General features: G+C 36.0%; 1 protein-coding gene across 1 annotated transcript; it reads right to left on the bottom strand.

Moving 5' to 3' along the window:
* Positions 1-47: 47 nt before the first annotated feature.
* Positions 48-18,042, bottom strand: LOC149780173 (large ribosomal subunit protein eL28-like). Its single transcript, XM_089936917.1, has 5 exons — positions 18,018-18,042; positions 12,940-13,029; positions 9,558-9,681; positions 3,634-3,752; positions 48-178 (listed from the first exon to the last, which is right to left on the bottom strand). Exons 2-5 carry the CDS (start codon positions 13,018-13,020, stop codon positions 95-97), a joined length of 408 nt encoding a protein of 135 aa, XP_089793043.1. The 5' UTR covers positions 13,021-13,029; positions 18,018-18,042; the 3' UTR covers positions 48-94.
* Positions 18,043-19,570: the final 1,528 nt, after the last annotated feature.

Raw genomic sequence — 19,570 nt, 5'->3', positions numbered from 1 at the left:
TACATGCAAATAACTGTAAAAACAAATTAATATGCAAAAGCTAAACATATTTCTTCTCAAATCACTTTATTTGATACTAGACAATGGTCATTATTTATTCTTTCCTTTTGCGAACAGTTTTCTTGATAGGAACTGTCTTCTGGCTACGGAGAATAGCACTTGCTCTCCTGACTGCTGCCTGCAAATGAAAAAATAAAATAATTGTAATAATTAGGCACATAATTACCGTGCAAACCATAAAAATTATTTATTTTTAAATGAAATACACATGTACAACAGGTAAACCATCAATGCTGACAACAAAACCATATATGTTAAAACATAAACAAGTCAAGAGTTGCAGTAATGACAACAAAAACTAATCAGATCATTAGACACAGCTAAAAATATGCAAATCAAATTTTATTTGTCTGAGATAAATTGTAAATACTTAATCAAGTTAATAAGTTTTCTCGATGAAGTCTGAAAAAGTTTAAAAATGTGTATTCATAACTCACCTAAAATTGCTACAGAATTTCCCAACACTCTCTCAAGGGCTGTTCCAGTAGAACATACCTGGGACCCAGGGAACGCACTGTTATTGTAGGGTACTCACTGATAGATGCAATTTAGAATTTTAATGTAAACTCAATGAAATCAAATTACCCTGGCACATATTTTCAAAAAACTGCCTTCCCTGGGTACCATGTAGATTTAAATGGAACAGCCCTAACAATGTAAACACCATCCATCCCCAGGTAGCTCTTTTCTTTTATGCACATTCTGTAACATTTGTCAATGTATGTTGTATTCATTATGTTCTGCAAATTTAATTTATACTGTGTGCTTGACTTTGGTCTGTGATAGAGGATGGAGTTTTTGCCTACATTCCTTTTGTCATTTTCTTAAGATATTTACTAAAATTCAAGTTCAAGGCCTGACCTGGAAGAAACTTTGGTAACAATCTGGTGGAATTTACCATTGGAAATTCAGGTTTCCAGTGCAATCTACTATCTCATAAGTAGTTATGCATATAAAAAGGATTTGGCAAGCAATTATTAATTTGTTTCATATCAGCCATTGCAAATCTTGATCACAGTTTAACATTTGTTCAGATATAATTTGAGAAGAATCATATATTTAAATTATTCAATGGAATTACAATGTGCTCAATGACTTTTAGGACTAAAACACTATTTTGGGATTACTGAGAACTCGTTCAAAGACATTTAGAATTATATCAGGACATTCAATACTATTGGAATTCATTTGGAATATCATATACCTTTGAACCTGTGATATGAAAATAAGGCTTAATTGGGATTTAATTCACCTAGTCTTTTAAAATTTAGTTTAAGACTGAGCATCATAATAACAGACTCGCGTTACAGTGCTGAGCAAACAGTTTAAATTAAAAAAACTAATACTGCCTAAATAATAAATGTATCTTTTCAATAAAATAATGTGTTCCTATAAGAGATGAAAGGTAAAAATAATTGTTAAACAAAATATTAAAAAGTACCATGGCTTTAAAGTACCTAAATGATACCATGCATAATAGAATATCCAAAAGATGGCCAGACAGACTGAAGGCACATGTTACTAAAGTCCCCACACCACCACCAATATACACATCATTATACAGGGGACAAAAAGCCTAGACTTTGAAAACTGTCAATTTACAACATCAAAAGTATTTTCCATAAGCAAGCAAATATTTATGTACTTCACCTGATAGGAAGGAGAAAATATGCTGCTACTTGCAGGTAACTATAATCTCTTGGATTACAGGGACATAAATTGGAGTAGTCCACTAGCCAAAGGCTAGTAAATTTCCTTTTAGATTAATAATTTTCATAATCGTTGAAAATCTGAGTTAATTCCCTAAATCCCCAAGATTCTTTTGCTCATCTAAAAGGTTAGAACAAATCATATTTCAAAAGGAGACTGTATAACCTTTACCAGTTTTGTTAGATTTATATGGTAATAAAGACAGTTAGTCGGTTTCCTCATTCTAGTGGCATCAGACCACACACTGCCCACTGAGAAGTTGAAATTTGCCAAAATCATGTGTCAAAATAGGCCAGCGACTACTACCAGGCCTAGAAAACCTGTACTACCATACATAGAGTCTTAGCCATATGAAATTGACAAAGATGATTTACCTTCTCAGAAATTGCAAGTCTAACATTTGCTGTGTCTTTAATTCAACAACAGATATGGGACTTTCCAAAATATCATAACATACATATCCACGACATCGATTGATAACGATAAAAGATATAATGTATTCTGTGAACCACCAAGCAAAATATTTTGACACGTGCTCTGCAAGAAAACCGGTTATGGAAATAAAGACATAATGAACGTTATATTTGCATTTTTGTTAAAAATAACAGACCCTGTTTCTATGAATTTTTAGCAGACAGGACTTGATACAAAGTCATTTAAGTATGCTAAGACAGTAAGAAGCTACCATATGCAGGCAATGTGATTTCAGCAAATAACAATTTTTGATGGGCAATGAGCTCAGACATCACCCTCCCTACCAACATAAATGTAAGAGTACCTAAGATGAGGCAAAATCAAAGATTGTAAACTAAACATATAAACTTGTCAAACAGTCACTGTAATGTCTTGGCCATTGAAATTCCATATTATTATTAACCATTCCATCTTTAATGGAATGGCATCACAAAGAAGCATTTTGTTTAAAGATTCATAACCGTTGTGAAAACCTGTACAGTGTCTACACTGCTTCTAATGAGATAAGTTCTCGCCCTGCTTTCACTGTAGCAAAATGCTTACTGCCTTAAATGGAGTTATGACATGTAGTGTCCAGCAGGAAGGAATGCTTACTGCCTTAAATGGAGTTATGACATGTAGTGTCCAGCAGGAAGGAATGCTTACTGCCTTAAATGGAGTTATGACATGTAGTGTCCAGCAGGAAGGAATGCTTACTGCCTTAAATGGAGTTATGACATGTAGTGTCCAGCAGGAAGGAATGCTTACTGCCTTAAATGGAGTTATGACATGTAGTGTCCAGCAGGAAGGAATGCTTACTGCCTTAAATGGAGTTATGACATGTAGTGTCCAGCAGGAAGGAATTCTTAACCTTTTTCTCTTAAGTGTTCTTTTATTCTTTCTTCCAATAACATGGCTCTAATAAATGTTTAGAGTCATTAATATTTACTGATAATTTCACCAGAATCGGTCATTGTTTTTCTTGAGAACTTGTAGTGGATCGTTTCAAATAAATGTGGTGACTTTGTGAAGCAAGACTAGAAATGACTGATATATAAGAAATAAAGTGCTAATCTGGAGATGTGACGGTGAATTCATCAATCATTCAGTCCTTCCAACTACATCGAAATTGTTCAATTCTGGGCATGGATTATGCAAAATCTGCATTATGCATGCAATGACAAGTTCATACTCTCCTACTTTCAATGATAACTGTGTTTTGCTATTTAACATTATGCTTGCACCATCAAAAATATAAAAGTAAACTTGTAAATAAATACTGAAGACAAAAAGCTGAAACAGGCCTGTGACTTTAGGCCATTAATTAGAAGCATGACTTTTGTTATCAAGGTTAAAATTAACACTATTTCAATTTTCCTTCAAATCCTGCATATGTGATAAAAGACCCACCATCTTCAGATCCTTCCTGTATCTGTTTTTTCTGATGACCTTGCGGATGGTGGACAACACCCGTCTAGGGTCTCTCTTAAGCTCAATCTTGGTCAATGACCTTGATGGCTTCCTCCATCCTGCAGATAAAAGATAATAAACAAATATCACAAAGAAGTCTCGACACAATCTTTTTAACAGTTGCATGCAAATGTAAACCTCTAATTTTGACCCTGTCATGTAATAAAACATTAAGTGATAGGTTTGTGTCCACTTGATTCATTTGACTGGCATTTGAAATTGTATAAAAATCATTTTGTTGCAGCAGACCTTCAAAATTCTCACTGTAAATGCTTCCGACAACAGTATCACTACTAATAGTAACAGAGTATTTCTAAAACCAGAACAAAGTACAGATCCATTGTTTAGAATGTGACTCCTGTATTACTAACCGTACTTATTAAAATCAGAACAAAGTATAAATCCAATGTTTATGATTGCTACTGTATTACTAACAATAGTAACATGGTATTACTAAAATCAAAAGTATAAATCCACTGTTTAGAATTGGGTATTAGTCAGCCACAAAGTATTGGATGCCTCCAACCTTTACATAGAAAGCAATTTTCTTGATCGTTTATATTTCGTTTAGCAATCTGTACCCTCTTCATTCAAAAGTTACAAGATTTTCTGGATGACCCCTGAGACATTCAATGTCTAAATGGTACCAACCGGACCAACTCAATATCACAAGCTGTTTAATACAATACCGATGTTAATATGACAGTGCTGAAAGAATTTTTTATTAAGCACTTAAATAAACTCAGAAGCCATGACTAAAATTCCACATGCTCAGACAGTTAGTACCTGTCAACTCTCAAGTCTGGAGAAAAACCTGATTTTGGGGTACACATATTACCAAACCTAATTCCCAATCTCACAGTATCTCCCAATTTTGTGTAGAGAACTCCCGATTATTACATTATGTCTGTCAATTTTCATTTCTCAGGAAAAAAAACCCATACATAAATAGATATACTGTATGCAATCCAGATGCCATATTCTATTTGATCACTTGTGAATGATGTTGTGATGAAATAATTAATATCACACAACAAAGCTTTTTCTTTTGTAAAAAGGATGTTAAGAATATTGTTGTTGTTGGGTTTAATGACATTTTTCAGCACATGATAGGCTATATATTGCGGCCAGTATTAATGGTGGAGGAGGAACCTGGGAAAACCCCACAGATACACGAGAAGCTACTGGCTAACTTTCACACATACCCACATTGGCCGAATCCACACAGGCAGAGGTGAGATGGCAGCGATCCGTAACGGAAAGCACTTTTGACCACTCGGGGCCCCCATGTTAAGAATAAACATTATTTACATAAATTTCAGATTTTTTAAAATCCATACAACAGTACTATAGTATATTTAAAAAAATCACCATTAGTTGCAATCCCATGAATGCTGTGTAAATTGAGTTGTTCCACTTCCTGATCCTACATATACAAACTAGCACAACGGGCTGTTGTTATTGTAGGGTTTAATGCCATTTTTTCAGCACACGATAGGCTATACATGGCGGCCAGTATTAATGGCGGAGGAAGAATCCTGGTACAACCCCGGAAAGAACCACCGACCCACGAGAAGCTACTGGCAAGCTTTCTCACATACATATATAGGCTGAATCAGAGACTCGAACCCACGGAGACAGAGGTGTGATGGTAGTGATCCGTAATGGATAGCGCTTTAGACCACCCGGGGCCCCAGCACAATGGGTACAATCACTGCAACTTTCTTTGTGAAACTTTGATTTTATACCTGACCTCTTTTCCTTTAATTGCTGCTTTTTAAACTGCCCTAGGGATAATTTTATAGCAGTTCCAATCACTACAAATTACCTTTAATACGTACTACATGTAACAGGCATAGATTGGGTTGGGAAGGGTTAAGTTACTGAAATTGTGTTTTCTCAAAACAGTCAAATGACTGTGTTAGGGGGTTTGGGAGAACAAAATCATATTTTAAGCAAAGCTTTCATTTGATTAAAATCAGACCTAAATTTCATGTAGGACAGTAGTAATCTGATTTAGGTTATGGCATGTATGTCAACACTTTAAAGTACATCTACTCGTTTCATCAGCGTGATCCATCAGGCAAACTTGATAGGACCATCAATGTAAGGAGTGAAGTAGCCATATTTCAAGATGAACACCGTAGTAGCTATATATGTGCAGCACAGCACCAATCAGACCATCGAATGAATGCGCTTGCAAAAGTTTCATGGCAAGGTTCCAAGTAACTAAGGAGTAGCGAAAACAGACTTGTGCTAAACGGACAGATAGACGGCAGACAACAGACCATTCCATAAATAATCTGATATAACCTATAAAGCTAATTAAAACCTATATATGGCGAAATGCGTTTCTTTTGCTATACATGAACAAATTAATGTTTGTGAATACACTATATAATGATCATGAAGAAGACATTCTGCGATTTAAACATTTGTGTGGATCCTCTTTGCTTCTGACATAATCCATTACTAAATTACTGCACAATCTGATCACGACTTGATGGTTCACCCTCAACATCAGTCAGTTCCAGATTAAAGTTAGCAACGTAGTTATTTGTAAAAATGGTATGGGGATAAATCTGGTGCATGTTAATACTCGTTCCACAATTACATAAAGCATTTCTGGCCAATTGTATGAAGATAAAAAGAATGAAAAACTCAGTTAATACATGAATGCACTTATGTAAAAATATTTTGGACTAAACTAAATAAGTTGTTGGATTGTGGGAAGAAAATGCAACATGGGTTGCAAGAGGAATCAGACTAAAGCACCAGAATTAAAAGAGACACAACTTTTACAATGTTTCTGCTTATTTCAAGGCACAAACCATATATTCAAATCTAGATATTTAATAAATTTGTCAGCCTACTTCTGGAATGATGAGAATTGTGTCATCTGGCTTAGATCTTTTGGCATAGTATACACAATGTGTACTGACCTTATTTTACTAGCATTATTGAAAGGTGCCATCTAGCTTAGTTCAGTGAACTATGCATGTGAAATCTCTAGCTGTACATCCCTTTTCTAAGGTAGTTTTCACTCAACTCAACCTCATGAGATTCTACATAGCCAGTTTGTGTACAAGCGCTACACACCTAAAATTACTTACTGCTAATGATACTATCATGGGACAAGTCAAATTACCCAGCAACACAGTGTAGCTCATAATAGCTTCATAGGACACTATACAGACACATTTGGCACAAATTTACTGATATAGACAAACTTCACCCTATTTGTCATAATATGATGCTGTGGCAGACTTCCTCAATTAGGCCATCGTCAATTTTTAATTTCAAAACAGTTCAGGGTTGTTTAATCTTGGTGACTAAAATTGTTGCAAATATTCTGCACCTAAAGAGGAACTAAAGTTTGTCTGATTTTTCCGAACAATAGGAAATACTCTTTCACTGTCATTTTTGCTGATCTCCAACTGAGAAAGGCAGGATATATTAACAAGAAAACTCACAAACAATTCTTCAGCACTGGTAGCTTGCAGGACTTGAGTAGGTGGCTTAAAGTACCCTAGAGCTGAAAACAGCTGTGGGCACCTTTAATTTTCCCAATGTCTACAGGCTTTTTCCTAGCAATGTGCTTTTTCACATGATTCTGCCATATTCCCACATATATATTATTATACAGTACATGTATGACAGTTAAATTGTAAGCAATGATACAAGCCCTCGTGTACATTTCCAATTCTAACACTCGTGACACTAATGTGCAACTAGCATTATGTCCATCAATGTTTCATGGCTGAATGCAAGGCCAATTCTTGGTGTAATTCAATATATACTTTACTTTTTGTGGAATACATATCTTCTGCCTTGGAGGTGAACAAATTTTAATTTTTTTTAGTGTAGCCCAATTATGAAACAGTATTAATCCTGAAGACGAAACGTCGAACGATTAGTGGTGTGGTTGCAGCAAGATATGAACTCAACCAAATTATGATATATGCCAAGCTTTCCATATCACAAAAACTCCTCCACTAGAATAAAGCTGTCATCATGTGTTTCTTATTATTTAAAATTACAGTTGCTCAGAGTATGTACACGAGCAATAAAATTGAAAAAAAAAATCAGTTGGGCCATGGTTTTGTTCATGATCATTTGTAAAACTTCTGTTCTAAATATAGATTGCATACTTTAAAATGCTTGCTATGGGGCAAAACCACATCTGATATTCTTGAGTGATAGTACTTTCAAATTATCTGCTTGGCAGTCATAATCTATTATTGGCATTTTCCATTTAGGACAAACTAAGCCTGTTTAAGATATTTATGGTGAATATGACAATCCATTCTGGAGAATTAGTGACAAGAGTTTTGGTAGGTTCAAGTCAGCAGCCATATTGGATGTCTTCTGTGCACCGTTTTGAGAACAAACAGGCCATCCCCCCAAAACAATTTGGTGACAATCACATCTCGACATGACTTTTAATTCAAGATTAGCAATAAAAATATTCCAACAATGGCTACCACTATGGCCATAGTGGATGTCAGATTAGTATCATTCTCACTCCGGACTAACTAGACACCGTAAGAAATCTTCCAGTGAAAACAACCAAGTTGAGGCAACTTTGCATTTAGGCGGAGGAACAAAAGATTTCTGCCACCATTACAGCCATATTTGAGATCAAGGCAGGTCCATTTAATTCTGGAAAAACCACATGTCATGATTAGTCTTCTGGTGAAAATATGACATTCCATTCAGGAGTAACAATAACAAGATTCTGAAAATGGCTGTCATGGGGGTCATTCTGGAAGTCAAATCATTTTCATTTAGTTTGAACAAGACGTTATGTGAAGCATTCTGGAAAAATTACCATATAAATGTCTATAGTGTATCCCTTAGGGGTGCACTACTGAGTGAAAAATCTCTTTGGCGTCAAAACTGGGGGTCAATTTGAAAATGTGGAGGGGTCCCTGAAGCGCAAATGAGGGTAAAGGGAAACACTGCACCTAGGAAAGGCAGTGATTCAACTTTCAAAACTGTTGCTATGGTGACCATATTGGATTCCAAACAGGCACAACTGTAATTTAAGATAAGCTAGACACCACAAGAAGTCTTCAGTGAAACCCCCTGGCGATAAGACTATGTTCAGGAGGAGTAGCAGTAACTCAATTTTCAAGATGACAGCTGTGGTGGCCATACTGGATGTCTGAAATACACGTTTTCAGATATCACGAACATTACATCATGAAAGCCTTCTAGTTTAAACCCCATCAACAAGACCATCCTCCAATTCAGGAGCAGTAGTGATAACAAGGTTTTGTAGATGGACACTTTTGTGACCCATATTGGACGTCTGGACAGCACTATTTTTTATTTAGAACCCAAGCAGGCATCATGTGAAGTCTTCTATATGTTTCTGTTCAAGAGGAGCATTAATAAGTATATTTTCAAGATGGCTACTGTGGTAGTAATAACGGACTTCAGCAGCATTTCCTTTTAGGACCAATGGACATCTAATCTGCACCATTTCCATTTAGGACCAATTCGACAACACAAGTCTTCTACAAGAAAAAACCAGATTGACAAGACCATCCATTCTGAAGAACAGGAAAAACAAGATTTCGATGCTAGCTGCTGTTGTGGCATACTGGATGGTGTAGCTACATTTCATTCAGGACCTTGGGATGAACATGTGTGTAAAGTTTCATGGCAATCCTCTAAGTAGATTAAGGAGGTGGAGTAGCAATAACAAGCTTGCACTAATCAAAAGTATATGAATATTGCAGAAAGGTTACATATGAGTAAGAAATGAGAGTTGAAATATATTTTAAAAATTTCAATGCATTTTCTAAAAAACATTAGAGAAAACGTTTCATTTTCTGGATGGTTCTTTCAATACATACCTGTCGACTTTCTAACAACCAGGACAACACCTTTGTTGTCTTTTGTTGGCTCAACACCCACAGTCTTTTTGTGAATCAGGCCATTATAGCGGTATGAATTCTTTGCCTTCAGATTATTGGGTTCCTATCCAGAGAAAATATACATACTGCATTAGATGATCACACAGGCATAATGTAAATCGGGACATAAAAAGTGAAATTCATCTGTGTCGATAATTGATGGAAGAAAGCTGACCTTTTATCAACAGTCTTCTTTATCTTGAATTTCATCAATAAACATTTCTGGAAAAACACCCTGATCCCTTCATCTTGTCAATGGGCAAATGGCAAGAATGGGTAATTTTAATTTTATTACAAAACTGAAGAATTGGTCACATTGTATTTGTTGTTTCAAAGAACAAGTAAAATTAAAAATTACTTGTACATGTGCCCATCAGATCAACTTTTGAGTAGATCTCCATCTTAAGCCTATGGGGGGGGGGGTGTCGGCATGGTTATAGGAAATGTAAGTGACTGAAATAAAACTTTAAACCTTTATGCAAATTTTCTATGACAGTGACTCTGACTCCAAGGCAAAAGGGTGTTGCAAAATGAAGTATCTCATCATCATACTTCATTCTAAGCATGATGAGATCATATCAAGGAGTTATCTGTAGCATTATGGTTTCCGATATGAAAAATAAATAAACATTAAAACTGCAGCTTTCAGGGCACAAATTCCAATTAATACAAAACAGACTTGAGTTTGAATGTACATGTCAAAGTTCAAGATAATCCTGGCAACAGTTACAGAGGAACTGTTATTCACATGGCCACCAAAGATATCATATAAAAATACCGTACGATGTCCTAGTTTAACTTAGGCCCAATCAGGATGAGTGTTCAACATGTAATAGCAATTTTCCCTAACAAGGTGATGGCCAATTTTTTCTTACAACCAAAAAGTCCTTGGAATGAATGTGGGTACAAAGTTTCATGGCAATTCTACCAAAACAACAGGGGCAGTAGTATCAAACTGATGCTAACTTAATAACATGATTTTCAAGCCGGCCTTCATGGGACAACTGATCAGCTCCATATTCAGAAAAGACCAACTGCCAGGTGTGAGAAGTGTTTAAGTCCCATGTCAGTACATGTCAGGGATCGTCCTGGGCTTCGCCAATGTCGCAAATTGCGATTTTTTTTCCTTATTGGCGACAAAAATATCCCATCTGGCGATTTTTTTGGCGACAGACTTTTTGGTTATTTAATTTGTACATACAATCATGGATTTGGACTGGATAAATTAAAAGGGAGAATGAAAGGAAGCCACAAACTTGACTAAGCAATGCATTGGAATCAATCTGTTACACAAACGATCCTTTGTTCGTATTGACAACCCCATCTTTACAGTGCATTGTTACATCATAATCTGCTTATGCTGACATCTGGGCTGAGTACTGTATGCTGTGATACAGCCAATCATGCCACCGAACTATACCTACAACTGACCGACTTCTGAAGACGCGAATAGAACAGATACAATTAATTGAATGGCTAATCCTTCTGTTATTTTTTTTTTTTTTTTTTACATATACCAATACAATAGTTTTGTTGAACCTTCATAGAAAACTGATAACCTTTGAAGTACCGACTACTGCATATAAATACAAAGCAAATGGAAAAATCTCAATCACAATTATATCTGTCGCCAGTGCAGCATTTTACTCATTGATCTTTTCCTTTTGCCATCAATCCCGTGTTACGGCTGCAGAGACTTAAACTCCGCAACAAAAAATAGCAAAAAAAACCCAAACACTTTTGTATAATTAATAATAATTATTTATTTCTCAAAATACAGGAGTGAAAGAATACCTAAATTGGGTGTGAATTTATGCTTATATATACGGTCCAATATTGCCAGGTGTTGACTCATGTAAGTTTCATTCGTGGGAATGGAGATCCTATTTTGTTTGTCGAGAAAATTTATACAGCATTCAGTGATCATTCTTGGGATTTAGGAAGCAATTCACTACAAGCTTTGTGAAGTTAGCCATGGGGGGGGGGGGGGGGGGGGGCGGCTGCTGAGAGACTACTGGTGTCATCTGTCAGCACTGTAGACTGTGAATGTGGATTCAATAAGATGAACCTCATCAAAACTTTCATCAGAAATAAACTCTGCATCTCATCTCTCGAGAATTTAATGAGAATCAGCATGTACAGATGTGAAAAATTAGACTTTGAAACTGCATTCAACAAGTGGGCAGTCCTAAAATCGCAACGGATCTTCATGTAACACTTTGTAACATTTTGTTAATGCTTGTTGTAATTAGAGTATTAACTAACCCATCTTTTGTAATTTTCATTGCCTGTTACATTAATAGACTAAATTAACACTTGAAAAAATGTACACTACTTGTTCTGGCGACACTTTTTGAAAATTGGCGACAAAATATTGAGGTTGGCGATTTTTTTGGCGACAGCTTTTTAAAAGCCAGGACCATCCCTGCATGTATATGTTTAGAAGTGTCCCCACAATCTTCAAAACGTCAGTAGTGACAAGCATGCCGAATGTCTAATCTGCACCATTTTTGACTACGAACTACAAGTTGGAAAAATTAGTTTTAATGATAACCCAGTGTCTACAGATTATCAACGAAGCAGAAAGAGTATCAAAAGCTACGCAACTGAATGCACAAGCCATCATTTTCAGGATCAGCCAGATCTTAGCATGAAATGTGTGTTAGTTTTATAACAACCCTCCCAGTGTTACAGAAAGCAGAAGCAGAAACAGATATGCTGGGTCCACTATCAAGGGATATTTGGATAAAAATTTCAAGTCTCAGCAGCAGTAACCGATCTACTGGGTCCATTCCCAAGTGATGTTTAGATAAAAAGTCTCATGCCATACCCCCATCCCCTTTTGTTCCAATGCCCTTCCCCAAACAGTGCATGAACAACCAAGAACAAGGAAATTCATGCCATCCCCCATCTAAATTATTACATTTGCCAGAAATTATACTGCTATATCTAAACAATTACAACAACTGGAAATGAAACAGGACTTAATTCAAATGACCACCACAGCATCCATGTTGGATGTCAGATCTCCATCATTTTCAAATATGTCCAGCAATATATCAGAAGTATTTTAAGCTCATTTGACTGGACATTCTGTTTAGAACGAGTAGCAATAACGAGATTTTGGCACACAGACCAATCTTGGAATGAACCGCTAAACAAAAACTCAGGACAATCCTCTATGTAGTTTAGAGTAGTATTAACAAGTTTTTTTTTCCTGATAGCTGCTGATCCTGAAAACCGCATACCTCCCCCCACACCACATCTAATTCTTAGATCCCCTTCAACTTGAAAAATGAATGACACCTAAATAAGTACTCACTCTACTGTATGTTTGGCCATTTCCCTTCAGCAGAAAGCTGGAGTTGTTTCTCATAATCATCCACTGGACATCGGCCGACATGATGGAATCCTAGAATGAAGATACAGATTTAAAAAAAATAATAAAAAATTAACCGATGCCATTGTTATCCCATCAAAAAATTAAATTTTGAAGCAAGATTGGCTTCAAACTTTAACTAAGCATCATAAACGAAAATATAAGCTTGAATTATATCTTATGGGGTTTGTTGTCACCTTGCTTTACTTTCCAGAAGCCAATAATCTCATGTTTTGAGCAGCACAGATTTGAAATTCAATGCTTTATCTAAATTCATTGCAGCATTTAAAGTTTAAAACCAGCCATAAGCATGTGAAAATTCTCTCCCAACCTCAGTTATGCAATGAACATTGAAAAAGGGTTCCATTTCCTTGAACAAACAAGGCATTTTATTGTTTCAAATAGTTTTAAACTTGTGCCTAAATTTGTAAGATGGATTGTTGCTTTCCTGTCTCTGCCGGCATTGAATTACTTTTTAGAATCTACTGCTAGTATGTTTAAATATCAGTCTCGGTTTCTTTCTCATGGCACCCCCGCCTTTTTAAAGACAACCTTATAGGTCATTTCCAGGATGAAATTTATTTGCTCAAGGTACACAAATAACCCCTACTTAATTAAAGCTCATTTTAGCTTATAAAACATGCATTTTTAAAATCAAAAGATGTTTCATGAATCTTACACAGGTAGTTGTTTTCAAAATAAATTGATATAGAGAATTTTGTTATCATGGGGATTTTTTAAAATTACAAACAGTATGAACTGTCATTTAATATGTTCTATTTTTTCTACAACATTTGAAACGGGTTATTGTTGATACTATGAAGACTACTGGACCCATGATATCAATAATTTTTCTATCAATTTCATGCTGGTATAATTCGATTTAACAGCATTCAAGTTTTCTAGGTCACCTGGCATGTGACTATCCAATTCCACCACCATGTTGGCTTATTGTGATGCATGACTGGTTTTCATACCCTTCATGTAAGATACTGATAGCTAGCTTGTATATGAAGCAGCCAGTCAATAAGTCAAATCAATTCCACTGAGCATCTGGACTTACTATACAAATATGTGTATGCAAGTATCCAAATGATCTATAATGCAACCTCCGAATATTCTGGTAAGAACTCGAACAGTTTGGTTATGACTCGATTATATAACTGTTTCTATCAAGTGGTGGCAGGAAATTCCTGGATTTTCCGGACTTTCATTAATATTTGCAACATTCAAGGACTTTTCATGTTCAAGATAACATTTATCATTTCTCCAGGCTTTTCCTATTTCCCATTAGTGTTGGAACCTTGTTTTTGTCATTTTTTCCCTTAAAGATGTGCTGTCTTGATGTGCAGTACACATATCCTTCCCACCAATCCCCAAAACAAGAATAAACAAATGTCTCGGAAATTCTTAATCATGTGTATTTGGATGCCAATTTTTTTATGTGGGCTGCTGAAGATCACTTAGGCGGAGTCCTCTGCATGTAATAGGTGAGCAGCAAATTTCAAAGACTTGCCAGTCCTGCTTCAGCCACATGCTTTGTGAGAAAATGTATAGCTGTGCTGATATTTACAATGACAGAATTCAGTGGCTGAAAGACCCCTTAATGTACATTTTGTCATAAGAGTACATCAAAAGAACATGATGCAATAACTGGGCAGCAAGCTCAAACACTGACTGGTGTTAGGGTGGGAAAATGTGCTGATATTTACAATGACAGAATTCAGTGGCTGAAAGACCCCTTGATGTACATGTTGTCACAAGAGTACCTCAAAAGAACATGATGCATTAACTGGGCAGCAAGCTCAAACACTGACTGGTGTTAGGGTGGGAAAATATGCCGATTGTTACAATGACAGAATTCAGTGGCTGAAAGACCCCTTGATGTACATGTTGTCATAAGAGTACCTCAAAAGAACATGATGCAATAACTGGGCAGCAAGCTCAAACACTGGTGTTAGGGTGGGAAAATGTGCCGATATTGACAATGACAGAATTCAGTGGTTGAAACACGCCCTGATGTGCATGCTGCAATTAAAAGAGTACATCAAAAGAACATGATGCAAAAGCTGGGTGACAAGTGTGTGTGTAATTTGGATTTTTAACGTAGCTTTAAAAAAAAAAAATCAATCAAATCACTTTGATGCATCATGGTGCAGACATGCTATGATGTCTGCATTGTGGCAGTTTAAACTGATGTCTAGCACTGGGGCATCATGCCACAGACATGTAGCATGATGTCCCACCCAGTCACATTATCCTGACACCAGGCCGGCCAGTCCTAACACTAACCTCTTCATGCCGAGAGCAAAGTGAAGCAGCTGTTAGTACCATTTTGGTAAGTCTTTGGTTCAATAGGCTGCGAGACTGGCAGATGGGTGGGAAAATATACTGATATTTACTGTGATTGAATTCAGAGGCAGATACGTACTTGTGCTCAATTATAAGAGTTCATCAAATAAACTTTAGCTTTCGTAATTCTGTTCATATCCGAGTGTAGCAGAATAATCAGTGCATGTGACCTCGGAATCAAGAGACTGAGACAAAATGCCATTCACAAACTTGGACAGCATTTTGTAGTTAAACGGCAAACTGATGAAGAATGTAATGAGATCCTGAAGCGAGCTAAAGTTGCTAAAACTGAAAGTTCAGATGGGACGGGACAGTAGCCAAGTGTAAGAAAAGTGTGATGCCTAGCTTAGTGCTTGGAATAAGACCTTCCTTGGATTGACAAAAATTCAGTCTCACTCTGATGGACAAACAAGAGCTATGTCAATGTTATAAAGAATGTAGAAATTAAACTCTATGGCAACCAGTATTTCTTCCAATCTGCATAGTTTCTGGGAGGGGACTGCAACTTTGGCTGGTGAGACTCCTATTTTTACCAATATGGGAGTCTTGGACTCCTACTTTTAAAATCCTAGCAAGACCTCTGAATAAAGCAGATATAAGAAGCATTTTTATTGCACAAAAAGGAGAGATTGATGATGGATTTTACATTTAGAGATTTTTTTGTTAAAGAAGTCTGTATCCATGTAAAGAATGCAGAATGTGTAGTGATCATATTACAATTATGGAGTTGGAGGGTGCTAATGAGTGTAGTTACTTTCTCTTTGTTCTTTTTAAGATATGGGCACTTGCTGCAGAACATGTAGCAGTTACTTTAGCTAGAAGAACATGGATTTGAAAAAATAACACTCAATTTTTGCTGCATATTACATTGGACTGACTTGTTGAGCAATGAATATACAAAAGCTTCTGTGGAATGTTACCAGCTTAACGAGTTTTAACATCAGATTAACAGTGGTGGATTAAAGATACATGAAATAATTATGTAACTTTGGATAAATATAAACATGGACAAGCTTATTCTCAATGATGGAATGGAAAACTACTAAGCCTAAGGTTAAATGGCAATGTCAGAATAGGAAGTTGGTTATCAATTATTTGTTAATCTCATATAGCGCTCCAGGTGGCAAAGTGGTCTAAAATGTTCATTGTTGTTCTAGGGTTTAACGCCATTTTTCAGCACAAGATAGGCTATACATGGCGGCCAGTATAACTGGTGGAGGAAGAAATCTGAAAAACCCAGGGAAGAACCATTGACCCATGAGAAGCTACTGGCAGGCTTTCCCACGTACCGAGCCTTGGACACGAACTGACGCAGACAGGTGAGATGGCAGTGATCCGGCACTGTGAGCACTTTAGACCACTCGGGGCCCCCTAAAGTGTTCGTTTTTACTCATCACTGCCATCTCACCTTTGTCCATGTAGATTCAAGTCTCTGGGTCAGTCAATGCATGTATAGGAGAAAGCTTGCCAGCTGCTTTCCATGTGTTGGTAAACCAAAGGTCTCACTACGATGTTACAACTACGAGTCCAGGAATCCTATTTTGGTAAAATTAGGAGTCCCACCAGCAAAAGTTGCATATGGAGGACTCCTGTTTGATTTTCTGCATCCCAGATAAAACAGTTTGCATCCAAATACACGTCATTAAATGTTTCCGAGACCTCTGGCAGACTGGATTTTCTTGGGTTCTTTCTCCAACAGTTATATCGGCCACCATGTATAGCTTACCATGTGCTGAAAAATTATGCTAAACCCAAGGGCAAATAGAATATCAGCTAGATTAAATGTGCATGTAAACTTGGGCAACTCTTTACATTAGCATGACTTCTGGTAAAGATCAAGTATTGTAGTATTGTACTCATTTAGATTGCTTGGTTTTTGTGGGGTTTAATTGTACTCATTTAGATTGCTTGGTTTTTGTGGGGTTTAGTGACATACTTCAGACAAACACATGGCAAGCTACTGGCATGGCTGAACTGGTAAAGCTGACTCACAAGATGGACAAGTGATTTGTAATTATTTAGAATCTATAATTATGAACTAATAGACAACTAAAAGCGAGTACCAAACACATGCACAATTCCATGTACATTCCAGTCCAGTTATCCTATTCACCCAAATAAAGCAATGGATTTCTTGATCTATACAACTGTGTCAACAACTGGCTTCCAACCAACACATCTAAGCAAACGTAACATTGATATATTGCATTGTATTATATTACAATAATACAATGGCCCACGCCCACCCCAATAGTAAGACTCAATTGATATACCGAAAATAGGTGCACTGACCATAATCTGAATTACACCACCTCATTCGTGTCCCAGCACTCCGATAATTCGAGAAAAAAAAAGATACTGTAGATGAAAAGGAACACATATTCAGGACTATATTCGACGGCTCCATGTCAAAAATAGGTGCAACGTCAAGGTCAGAAACAATTCATGTGGATAAAAAAAAAAATCTGCTAGATATCTAGCGAAATTATGATGCGCAACACATCATCAGCCGATTTTTAGAAGAAAACGTGTACTTCATTGAATTACGCAGCTGAACACCCTAAACATTTGGAGCATATTACTTAGATACTAAATAAGGATTATAAAAGTCAATATTGAGGAAGATTAGGGGTTTGTATTTCACTCATCGAACCACATGGTTCACTCACCTCGACGTAAATCAATGAAAAAGACCGTACACCGCATTTCCGCTTGAACCATCAGTTCACATTTTTTGAAAAGAATTTAGATGCTTGATATTTATTAAATAAACAAGTATAAATATTAAACAGCTGTAATAAAGTATGTGAAAATATTAATTTGGGTTTAAAACAATTGCAATTTCATTTTTAAACAGTGCACTAGTTTCTTTCGAGGAATAATACACATCAGTAATTAGGCGGAAAAGGCTGTGGTTCATTAACTATCCGGTCATAAAAGGGTCTATGTGCGGTTAATGTTTAATGGCTGATACAACTAATCTTGAGTACAATTGAAAATAGAGAGTACAGCTTCTTCATGCTTTAAATATTTTCCTGGCAGTAACATCTGGTGAAATACTGTGTAAAATGGTTTTATATTATATCTTTGTACAATATTCAATCTTAAGTCAAGCATGCATAAAATCTATCCATTTATGTCTCCTCACAGTAAGACGCAAGGATGAGATAGAGGATGAAGGAAGGTAATAAAGACGAGAGAAAATCGAGAATAGAAAAAGAAAATCGTTTGCATGTGTATTTTCAAGATAACTAATAACTAATACAAATAATACTATCATATCGGTTAGAGAATTTTTCATTTATACTCTACGGAGATTCGAACCCAGGTTCGCGGGTAAACGGCACCCATTGCCTCGCCTACACACACGAGCCCATATTCCCTAGGGTTCGAATCTCCGTAACTTTATAATTGTTATAGGCCGTTACTTTCCTCTATGGGAACTATACTGAAAATGTAACATTTACAGTTTTAGATACAATTCAAACAAATATACTTTCTAGTAACCTGCTATTTTTTTTGTCTTGTTTATATATATATAGTGGGAATGAATTGCCCACTGAACGTAGACACAAAGACACTGTGATCACATTCAAGAGAGCTCTCAAAACTCACTTATTTCGACTGCAATAACAAACGTAAAGACCTGATAATGTTTCCTACCTGAAATATTCTCAGCATGTTTTTTTTTTAATTGTTTAATGTTTTTCAAATTTCATATTGTTTGTTGTAGTAATATTATTATTATGTTTCTTATCTTATAGGTGTTGTCTAATGTTGTAAAGCGCTTAGAGCTTCTAAATATTAGGCGCTATACAAAGTCCTCATTATTATTATTATTATTATTTTATATATATATATATATATATATATATATATATATATATATATATATATATATCGAGTAAATTAAACTGATAACTATCAGATTTTATTTTGTGACATTTTCATCGAGTCTTTACATCAAGTCAAACAATACTATGGTTTACAAAAAACTTAGCTGATATGTGTAGGGCTACGATACGTTTGTGAGTGGATTATGAACCACAACAATTGTATCAGGCTTTCTTATTCCTACTAGAACATTCCTATATTTTTGAGTATAGATATGTGTAAAATTACAGATTATACTGAGTACATCTATTATCCTTTTTATTATCGACATATATTATCCATTTTATTATCGACATGTTTCTTATCGTTCACCAAAGGTGCATCTTGT

This window comes from Sinohyriopsis cumingii, chromosome 16 (genome assembly GCF_028554795.1).
Source record: "Sinohyriopsis cumingii isolate HCF-2022 chromosome 16, ASM2855479v2, whole genome shotgun sequence".
Taxonomy (NCBI): domain Eukaryota; kingdom Metazoa; phylum Mollusca; class Bivalvia; order Unionida; family Unionidae; genus Sinohyriopsis; species Sinohyriopsis cumingii.
Note: the sequence above shows the minus strand (reverse complement) of the source record. Positions and strands in the feature narration are given on the sequence as shown.

Coding starts and splice junctions, on each gene's coding strand:
- LOC149780173 (XM_089936917.1), bottom strand. CDS start 13,020: ATGTCGGCCGATGTCCAGTGGATGATTATGAGAAACAACTCCAGCTTT. Junction 3,753..9,557: donor GGTTGTTAGAAAGTCGACAG/GTATGTATTGAA, acceptor TTTTATCTGCAG/GATGGAGGAAGCCATCAAGG. Junction 179..3,633: donor ACAGGAAGGATCTGAAGATG/GTGGGTCTTTTA, acceptor TTTCATTTGCAG/GCAGCAGTCAGGAGAGCAAG.